The following is an 11,157-nucleotide window of genomic DNA, read 5'->3' as shown; positions in this document are numbered from 1 at the left end:
TCCGAAGAATCAGTATTCGCTAAAACTGAAGTCATGTGCAGTCGAGAATCAACCTTTTTCCAGTTAGGTCTGGAACTAGAGATTAATAAAGGGGAGCAACCTAAATACCACACATCTGATAGGCTAAAGATTCATTTTAGGCAGAGAATAAGTAGGGTAAATAATTCTGTTTAGCCGTTCTCAAAATAAATTATGAAAAAATGTATATTGTTTGTATACATATACATTTTGTATGTTGTTAATTGGTTGACCAACACTATCTCGACCTTGATCTACCAGAGCGTTATAAATATTCGGCATCTTGCCCGCGAAAAGGCTACATCTAGTATCGGACCGATGATTTGGACGACACGCCCCGGGTTTTTTGTCAAGCGTGGAAACCCCAGAACCAGAAGTAGTAGGATTGATTCTCATAATAATAAAATTAATAGATATGTTAGAAATGTTTTTGCAAAAATTATCGAATTCAAAATAAATGTCCGCTAGCACGTCGATCGGTTAATTCAATAATAGGAATTAGCACTCGATTTCGTTGGCACCATGCAATTGAACCAATTCAATTGTTTACTTATTCACTGAGACTGAGTGAATTTGCAAGCCCACCCAACCTATTTTAGTTTTAAAATCTCAAGTGGATGAATCAGAAACTTGAGAAAGTCTTTCATTTGTCTATCATTATAGACAATCCCATGGGAGATCTGCGAATCCCTCATGCTTATTTAAAAACTTTCCAAGGTCCGCCCCATGGGATCCAAGTTGAAAGAGATAAATTGAACAAGTATGGTCGTCCCCTGTTGGGATGTACTATTAAACCTAAATTGGGGTTATCTGCTAAAAACTACGGTAGAGCTGTTTATGAATGTCTTCGCGGTGACTTGATTTTACCAAAGATGATGAGAACGTGAACTCACAACCATTTATGACAAAAATTATACAAATTTTATACACTTTTTCGGTTATCGATAAAAAATAGTTCTAGCGCGGGCTAAAAGTCAAAAAAGCCCGAATAAGTAAAAGGCTTGAATGCAAGGCCTTTTGGGCCAATCGATTATATGTAAGTGGGCGGATGAAAGTAGCTGAAATGAGGATGTTCAGATAGATGTATGGGCATACTAGGTTGGATAGAATTAGGAATGAAATTATTCGGGCCAAGGTGGGAGTGACCCTTGGAGTCAAAGATGCGTGAGGCGAGGGTGAGATGGTTCGGGCATGTTAAGAGGAGAGGCCAGATGCCCCAGTCAGGAGATGTGAGAGGTTGGCCTTGGGAGGTGAGAGGAGGGGTAGAGGTAGGCCAAAGAAGTCTTGGGGAGAGGTGATCAGGCGGGACATGGCGTAGCTTGAGCTAATCGAGGACATGACCCTAGATAGATGAGTGTGGAGGTTGAAGATTAGGGTAGAAGGTTAGTAGGTAGTCGTGCGTTTCCCTTTGTCTTCTCTAGTTCGATAGTATTAGTGCTAGTACGGTACCCTTCTTTCCTTAGTTTGCTATATTCGCATGTCTTGTTCTGTTATTACTTGCCATCGGTAATTCCGTAGTTTGCTAGCAGTACTTCGTTCATATTCTCGTTCGCTGCCTTGGATTTAGTTTTCTAAATATATTGTCTTGCTATTACTTGTTATCGGTACCTCCTTCATCTTCTCTGTTGCTATCTTCGATTTAGTTTTCTAATTATTTGTCTTGTTATTACTTGCTATCAGGGCTTCTTTCACCTTCTTTAGCCGAGGGTCTATCGAAAACAGTCTCTCTGCCCTTTCAGGATAGGGGTAAGGCTGCATACATCCTATCTCCCCAAACCCCACTTGTGGGATTATACTGGGGTGTTGTTGTTGTTGATTATATGTAAGTGAATATTATGGAAGTACTAAAATAGGTGATAAGTTAGCAATTTAGCTAAATTTTCTAGTGTTTTGATAGAGCTTTATGTCCCGTTTGTTGGAATGAATTGATTAATTATGCTTTAAATGATGAAGTTTCAAGGTGTGAAGTGATTAAAGAGCCTAGAGTAAAAGAAAAGCATAAAAAACATGCATGAGAATGGTGAATGGAAGCTTAAAGTGCTAAAAAGATGAAAATAAAGAAAAGTGGAAGATAGCTAAGCAACTGAGGCATTGGAAGCTGAAGATTTTAGAGTGTTCTGGAATTAGCTATGTTGCCCTGCGTAGCTACGCTCCCTACCTACGCCAAATGAAGACCTGAAACATTACAAGAGAGAGTTGTTGGCGTAGCTAGCTGCGCTGGCATCCGAAGGGTTTCGTCTACTTTTGGGACTTAGTATAAATAGTTATTTTAAAGGGAAAAGGTTCGAATATGTCCTTCTATTATTTTATATTATTTACATTTGATCTTCGTTATACTTCTCGTCCATTCCAACCCCTATCGTTAATAAAATTTTCATATTTGCCCCTAATCCTAACGCCTTCCTCTGTGGCAGGCAATCCCTCAAATTTTTATCCATGTCAGCTACAAAGTCAGATGGTCCCACCAAATTAAAACATCTAAACCCATAAACTTGACCCAGTACACTTATCAAGCCCGACCCATACCTTAACCCATTACCCATTACCCCTCCTAGTCCTCCTTTAACAAATATCATCAATGAAAATCGAGAACACCACATAGAGAACCACCGGTGACCAGCCTGAAAATATTTTCTTTTCTTAAAGTTCTTGTTACTGCCATAACCAAACATCTTTCTAAAGAACCAAGAACCATCAGAAGAGATGTCGAAGAATGGTTTAATAATTGAAGAATTCCAAGCGTTGTTCTAAAACAAATAACTATGCCAAGACCTTGCTCTACTCAAGGTTCAAGTTACCATGATCTTTATCTATTCAAGAATTTCAAACATTGCTCTAATTTAATTTTTGCCAAAAATCAGATTAAGCAACCAAAAGAAAACGAGATTTAGTTTGGGGAACTTAGACTTTTCTCTACTTGATGTTTGAGTTTTATGATTTGGAGGATACAAACCTTTGAATGATGGTTCTCACAAGACTCACTTCCAATTGATTTTGACTTTTTTTTCTTCTGTTCATTGGAGGTTAGCAAATCAAAGTTATGTCGAAAATTCATGTTTCAAATGTCAATCCCCGTATTTAACTAATATCAGAAAAATACAAGATCAAACAAAGAAGAAGTAAATCATGAATTACTTAATTCTAACCTAGAAATATCTTGAATTCACACGAACAACTTGAAAAAAATAGAGTTCTAAGTGAGCAAAATGTATAACTAAAAGAAACATGAAAATGGAATTTTTGGAGTGGAACTGGAGTAATATTTACGAGAGAAAAAAGTTTTAAAATAAAGGCTTCAAAGACTTTTAAATTACGAAATAGATTTCACTAAGAAACTGAGTAAGAGAAGGGGAAGGGAAAGGGCGGGGGGGAGCATCTTTTGTTTCAAGTTTTTACGCCTTTAGGAGGTTTAATTTAGTGGGACCATATGATTTGGTCGGGTGCCACTGGCCATCCGTTAGGGTTAGGGGCAGTTCCATCAAGTTTGTTAACGGTAGGGACGTAATGTGAAACGGAGGACAAACGTGTACTATTTACAATAGTACAGGGGTAATAATAACCTTTTTCCCTATTTTAAATCATTCAAAGGTATCTTTTTGGCAAGGAGACTTGTGTAGCAGCTTTTGGGATTTCCTCTTTGGGATTTTGGGTGACTTTCCCATTGTTCTACATAGTTTTTTTTTTTCTCTTTAGCTATTATGCTTAGATTTTCATCTCTCTTTGTATTTTCTTTTCTTAATATATCTAGCTAAGTTTATTAAGCTAGGATTGTGAACCCTAAGTGTGGTTATATTTTTGGGTTATTAATATAAATTCAAGCTTCGTGCTATCTAATTAATCCATGCTTTATTGATTGATTTTGTGGTGGCAAACACTAAATCCATGCCTATTTTGCTTGTTCTAGCTTGGAAGAGTAGAACTTAGCTTAGGTACAAAGTAATTAGCAAGGAACTAAGTGGGCTTGCCATTTGATTAATGAAATCTAGCTAGGAATAGTGTGATTTCTACTTGGGCTAATCAATTGCTTATCATTGAGCCTTAGTTATCTTGGAAGAGCAACTTGGGGTAGAAATCTCTCTAAGTGTTGGAAGATATTAAGTTGGTAGAATGAAAATTGAAGTCATAACACATGCTTAATTAACTAGAATTGAACATTTGTATACCGAAAAGCATAGCCTACACAAAACAGAAGCAATCCTAGCGCGTTTCTCTTATTTGTTACAACTACATTTTATTTGCACTCTATGTGTTTGACAGAATTCCTTAGTTAAATTTTAGAAGTAACTTTAGAATTAATTGAACAACCACGTTTTGTTTGAAGATTACATTAAGAATCATCTGAGTTTGCACGCATTTGGACAATCTAACACACGCCTACTCCTTGTGGGATTCAACCCCAACAAATAAACGACCATGCTACGCTTCCTTTGGAGGTGTAGGATTCGACGTCACCAATAAAGGCAAGGCAGAATGTGAGGAAGCCCCGTGGTCTTCATTTTGATGAACCAAACTGTCCTAATTGGATACACATCAAACAAACGAAACATAGTGAAAAAGCTGCAGAATATATATCTTCAACCAGGCAACATAAGGCCTCACTCTCCCTACAGTCCTATCTTACAGAACATATATGAACAATTAGCAGATCACCAGAAGTTACACGATTTGCTATACAAAAGCAGCAAGATCGGAAAAATTGAGCATTGAAGATGCTACCGAGCACTGAGACTCCAGCTTCCTGAAGTCGTACCAAGTGAAAAATCGCAGCATGTTGGAGAGGACAAGATAACCATAACAATACTAGCAAAACTGATAACCTAATCTCGGTATTTATTTAGTCAGATAAAGGATTATCAGGGTCAATCTCTTCTATTAGAGATCCATGCCCTTCCCTCAATCTCCCTTTTCTAAATTTCTGTAAGCTCTTCTCATCCAGGTTACTGCTATTGGATAGGTACCTATATCTTGACTCCACGACAGTTGGATTCCTTCTCGAAAACTGATCCTTGTTCTCTTTGCTTAATACATTAGAATAATTGTATGGTTTCTTACAGATACACAACGATGGAAATTCATGGAACTCTCCACGGCCTGGTCTCATTTCCTCTGGATCTCCCATGAAACCTCTTTGGCATGATTTGACTTTTCTAGAGAATGTGGTCCAATCCATCTTATCCCGTGCCATGAACAAAGCACTGAGCCTTTTGGCATTTGGTCTGATCGTCCTCTTATGCCCCATGTATCTCCTTTGATATGAACAACAAAACAATGTTATCAAAAGGACAGTAATCCCTACCATGCTATGTTGCTAATGAACAGATCAATAAAAATAAGCGTAAAAAAGGACAGTAATCTCCCTACCTTCTACCGGCGAGGATCTTTGCCATGTTCCCATTGTTGTTAGTGACAAAGACATCGCTTTCATCACAAACAATGTAGTCAATTGCAGCAAGTCGAGAAGAGTAAGGGAGAAATGGTTGAAGTTCTTCACTGGCAAGCATCTCTTTGGTATAAAAGTTTGGAAAAAGCTCTCTTAGAGGCTGCAGAGTCTTCTCTCCACCATATATTTCACCAGATGCAACATAAAGGTACGTGTCATTTTTGAAGCCAAGAGCCCGCAGCATAAGCCCGACTTCATGAGGTGTTAGTGGACATTTCCCTCGTGTTCGCTCTTCATCGGGGCTCAACTCCTGAACCAACAAAATGTACAGAAATTTTTATTGGAGTTTCTGCTTTAGTATATCACCAAACTTACCTTTCTTGTTGTGGAAATTACTCTGGAAATGCAAGAATCAAGAATTCACTGTGACTCAATCGCATTGCTTCGTTAAATATTATGCTTTATGTATTCAGGCTAAACTCCAAAAGAAATAGCATTTCAAAATCCTAAAATCGCAAAGCAGAGACAATGCTCGAGAAGAATAATGAAGAGGCTTCCAGCAAGGAAGTAGGTGTTCACAAGCTTGCAATTAAATTGCAGCTCTACAAATCCACCCTAATATGCACTAGACACCTGATAGCACAGAAGTGATATCACCTAAATTGGCGTGTAATAACAGGCAGAAGCGAAATTCTTTAGTGATAGATATCTTACAGGTAAAGTAGCCCATCGTTTTCTTATCTCACCCAATTCATATCTTTCCTTGTCACCCCCACCATAGTAGCAGCCAGAGAATGCCAACATATCAGGTTCAAACCTAAAACAAATAATCAAGCACAGCACAGATGAACGACCAGTAGAAATCAAAAAGTCGAAGGGGGTCAATATTGATGGAACATAAGTATTAAATGGCATCAGTAAGATTCTAAAGCTTCATCCTGTCTAAGTTGAAAACTTAAGCCACAATTTTCTACTAAATTTCTAAGCAATTAGTGAAAACAGACACTCAAGTACGACCAAGAATGAAGGTCAAAATACAGGTCCCATCTTACCAAAAGGGAACATGGATTTATAGCCGGTTCTAATTCGTTTTATCTTTTTCTAGATAAGTGACTTTTTTTGTTATCTTCATTATTATGCCACTGAGAGAGAACTACTAAGTCCTAACCACTAAATTGAATACTAGATCCCTCCCTACAGCACAGCAAACTTGAAGAGAAGTGCGTGTGAACATCTCCATTAAAAATTTGATATATACATGTAAAAAATGATCATGCTAAACTTAAGAGACCTAAACAGTTGCAACTTCAGTTCTCAGTTTTACTTTCACTAGCATTGCTTTCTTAAATTGAAAGGAAAAAATTTAAGCTCAAAGAATCAGAAGGTTTAACTGTTTAATGCACTAAGTCAAACTAACCTCAAGTGAACTGCAATGAAACGGTTTGCCATCTTTCGCATGCGCAACACAACTTTCTGACCAAGATTTCTTATGGGTTTTGTGAATCTTAAGGCATGATAATTCACACGGCAACGCAATCTTTGTAGCTCTTCATCGAGGTCATTAGCAAGTCGATAATCAAACTTTGTCAACTGAAGAACCTGCATGCAATTCGGAGCCCAAACATCAATAAAATGTAAACATAATCATGCACTTTCTAGAATCTTGTTTTTACTTTAATAAGACTTGACCAGCTTAGGTGAAATTGATGAACAAGGAAAAAAAATGAAAGCTCAATTTGAAGAACATACAAAAATAGTAGGCATACCTAGTTTGTTATCTAATTGGCTAGGTAGACAACCTTCCAAGAATGATACTTTTTAGGAAACATAGATAGATATGCCTAACTCACTTAGAGAAAAATTGATCAACTGCTAAAAATATCTGTTAAATTAATTAACACAGAAATGACAAGCATCTTAGGAGTCATTTGATTAAACAGATACATGACAACCCCGGGATAAAATGTGGGATTATTTTATCCCGTATTTGGCTGAGCTTTTGATTCTGGTATAAGCAATCCCAGGACGGTTTATACCACAATTATGGTTTTATTTTTATGCCACTCTATGTGGGACAACAATCCCGTGATTACTAATCCTAGGATAAACCAACAAAATGACATATTTGCCCTTCTCCAAAGTTCTTTTCTGAAGTCCTTAAAGAAAACTAAAGTTAAAACTGAAAATAAAAGTTTAGTGTAAAACCAAACACATGTTTTATACATTCTATTGTCCAATGAATCAAACATCTACGGACAAAAGTATATCCACTAAATAATACAGTCAATATTTAATCCATGCAATTATAATCCCCATATTATAATCCCAATATAACTTGTTCACAGACCAAACGACTCCTTAGTAGCTCAATTTATTACTCTCTTTTTTTTCCGATAATCGTGGTGTACAGGCCAGCTCGCGCACACCTCGACTAACTCTACTTCCCCATTTACTGAGCAATATGATTTATTATCCTTTCAAGCACACAACCTACTACAGATTCATGATCAAGTTAACAAAATGACTTTAACAAAAGCCTTAACGCTGAACAGATATTTATGAAACAAAAGACAATGAATAGCCAGAGTGTCTGACCATGCCATTCATTATCTTTATAAATTCCAAGCCTGCTATTATACGGCTAGGCCCAAAAATAAATGCATAAATGATGATTTTTTTGCAAAAGAACTGACTGACTTGCAAACAAGTTTATCCATGTCTGAAATTGAGAATGGTTAGGTCAGACAATGACCTAAGTTAATATCAGGAAAACAGAGAGAGATTTAGATCTTATTCGAAGTGCATCTTTGGCTCTTGCAACTCGACATAGTGCTCACTTAATAGGAGGTCAGGAAGCAAATGACAAAACATTTTCTAAAGTGCATTACTATTTCTTGGAATCATCAGCTCTAACAAGAAAATAACAGCTAGCTCAGTACGTTATTTTGTGTGTTCACTTACCCGTCTTCTTAAGAGTATAGGCGATACTTGCTCCAAATAATATTCAGGCTCCGATTTTCTAGGAACTCGCATGGTATATGGGGGTTTTTCCATTGACGTCATGACCTTCTCTGGAACCCTTTTAACAATCGTGACATCTTTTGCAAGGTAAGAGATGAACCAACCAACATCAAAAATGTTGACAAAATCACTGCAAGTAAACAAGCCTCAGTAAGAAAAAATCACAAACTTGCTTAATATACCATGACGTTAACAAATACACATGCTCTACCAATAAACTAAAAGAAGCAGACAAACCTGTCATCCTTCCAAAATGAATGATGATCCAATTCAGGTACAACTAAAGTGGCATTGAGTATCCGTGCAACAACTACAGCATCAGTTATCTGATAAGCAAGATATACATTTCAAATTTCAGATTATTGAGGTGTGGAATTAAAATGATTAAAACAAGAATATCACAGAGGCCCCAAAGATAAGTGAATGAATAAATGTAAAGTCACGTCAAATATACTTACACCAGTTCTTTGCTGGTTGAGACCTCCACTAGTTGCAATAAGCAGATATCCATTTGAAGATCGCTCATGCACAGCAGCTACATTTAATTTTGGAAACATTATAGCGTCAAATCAGGTTCATGTTTAAACCAACGAGTTAACTCAAGCCAATAACAAGGAACATAACTGATATTTTACATAACTTTAGACTACTGGAGAAAAACACTATGTACTTTTAGAAATATGCAAGGATACCATGTAAAAGCACTAATAAACTTACAAGCAAAATGAGGGCCTCTCTCACTGCATCCGTAGTAAGAACTTGAATACCTTGATTTCCAAATGTCAATTTGTGCACGATGACCTCCATCCTGAAACATGTCATAGAACCAAAATGTGATGCTTAAATATACCAAGACACGCATCGGAATAACTTAGCCTTCACTGTCATGCATGTTAGTGTCATAACCACAAACAGTTGCTTTTCCAATTAAATTTTGGGTCAGATTACCAGCAATGGCAAACTTCTCCAGTACTTTTTATCTAATAGAAGAAAATCTTTCGATGACTCATCCACAAAGATCTAGCACAAAAAACGAAAATTTCTTTCCTTAATATCTACGAGAGTTCATTTCCACATGAAGACATGTCCCATCTCATTCTTCTACTACAACTATATGCCTCAATCCCAGACTAATGAAAGGGGCTAGAATCCTCAATATGCATTCTGTAGCATTTCGACCACTCTGTTCGATACTAAATAATTTAACTGTTAATGCATATTAGGGGTTCTTTGAGGAAAAAAAAAGACAAATTAGGATAGTGTTCTAACACTAGTAGTTTCCTACCAACATACAAATCTCTAACAAACCAAAACAAAATCCCTATATAAGTGTAATATAGCATTTTAAGTGTAATGGCATTTTCTTTTATTAAGTACTGCAAATCTAACAGCATTACTAAGACTTAATCCCAACTTGCAGGTGTCCCATATGCAGATCTTTTTTCGTTTTCATTGTGTTATTTTCTTCGATGAGTCTGCATGTATTTCTAAGAGATAATAGGTCAAGTAGCACCTAAGGATGTTGGCTAGCGGTCAATGAAGTGCGAGGAGAACCATGTGGTCTCAGGTTCAAATTCCAGCGGGAGCAAAAAACATTATATGATTTCTTCCCATCTACCTAAGCTTCGGTGGACAGAGTCGCTCGGTATTTTTGCTGGTGAGTGGTAGAAAGTATCAGGTTGAATAGCCGAGGTGCGCAAGCTAACCGGACACCACCATTATCAAAAAACCAAAAAAATAAATAGTAGGTCAACTTGAGCAGGGTTTCTCAAAAGATAGAAGAGCTCCCACCACCCTAAAAAAGAACACTAACACATACATTGAAAGAGGCCAGACATCAGCACTTATTGTCCACATTCTAGCTATATGTGGGAGTAAGGGTTGAAAAAGATCAAAATTTTGAAGACTGCATTATCAAATACATAGCTGATACACTTATTTAGCTAAATGGAACATTCCTCAATTCCTCAATCTTTTTTCCATTTTTTCACAGAACCTTTTCCTCAAAAATTACACTGAAGCATAAAATTGCCCCAACAAACAAAAGGGTGAAAATCTAACATTTTTGTTACATTACCAGCTTATAAAACCAAGCCCGTTTGACGAGTCGCTGAGAGTACCATTCAAGATTAGATGCCACGTGTCCAGTGAAGAGTGAAATCAACCCCAAAGCAAAAAGCATAAACCCGCAAATAGCTGTCCATGAGATCGGCCGACGCGACGGCGCCGCCGCCCCCAACGACGGCCCCGACGGCCAAATCTTGAAAATGACACTATATCTCCACACTTTGGCCACCCCCATTTGTAAAGATACTAACTTTCGATCTTCTATTACCCTTTTTTCTCATATTATTACCATTACCATAAAGAAATCATATAAAAACTAATAAAATGATGTAACTAAAATTACACTTCACTGTGCTGTCTCAATAAATGAACTTTATTTCAGAAAACCCTAATTGGGTTTTCACTGTAGAGGTGGGGTTTCAACACAAATGACAAATCTGTGTTAACAAAACTGTGTAAGCTTTTTCAAAGGGGTGGAGTGTGAATACGCTCTGTGGATTCTTTTTTTATTTTTGATTTTCCCAAGAAAAATAAAAGAGAATATTAGTTTTATTAAATTAAAATTAAAATAGGAATGAAAGGAAAGGGTGTGTAAGAGAAAAGTGCATAAAAGCCATAAATGGAGGTGAATGAATGCTTAAGAAAGTAAGCTTAGGCTTCGCTTATATTTT

At 37.0% G+C, this 11,157-nt stretch overlaps 1 protein-coding gene across 1 annotated transcript; it reads right to left on the bottom strand.

The window, feature by feature from the left end:
• Positions 4,492-11,140, bottom strand: LOC109231244 (uncharacterized protein At1g04910-like). The gene is made up of 9 exons (XM_019396839.1): positions 10,497-11,140; positions 9,137-9,227; positions 8,878-8,954; positions 8,657-8,745; positions 8,360-8,549; positions 6,816-6,997; positions 6,113-6,215; positions 5,380-5,708; positions 4,492-5,264 (listed from the first exon to the last, which is right to left on the bottom strand). The coding sequence occupies exons 1-9, from the start codon at positions 10,719-10,721 to the stop codon at positions 4,853-4,855; spliced, it is 1,698 nt and encodes a 565-aa protein (XP_019252384.1). The 5' UTR covers positions 10,722-11,140; the 3' UTR covers positions 4,492-4,852.

Source organism: Nicotiana attenuata, chromosome 8 (genome assembly GCF_001879085.1).
Source record: "Nicotiana attenuata strain UT chromosome 8, NIATTr2, whole genome shotgun sequence".
In the NCBI taxonomy this organism is placed as follows: domain Eukaryota; kingdom Viridiplantae; phylum Streptophyta; class Magnoliopsida; order Solanales; family Solanaceae; genus Nicotiana; species Nicotiana attenuata.
The sequence above is the reverse complement of the archived record's forward strand: the minus strand, read 5'-3'. Positions and strand labels throughout refer to the sequence as shown.

Coding starts and splice junctions, on each gene's coding strand:
- LOC109231244 (XM_019396839.1), bottom strand. CDS start 10,721: ATGGGGGTGGCCAAAGTGTGGAGATATAGTGTCATTTTCAAGATTTGG. Junction 6,998..8,359: donor CTATACTCTTAAGAAGACGG/GTAAGTGAACAC, acceptor AATTGCATGCAG/GTTCTTCAGTTGACAAAGTT. Junction 6,216..6,815: donor TTCATTGCAGTTCACTTGAG/GTTAGTTTGACT, acceptor TATTTGTTTTAG/GTTTGAACCTGATATGTTGG.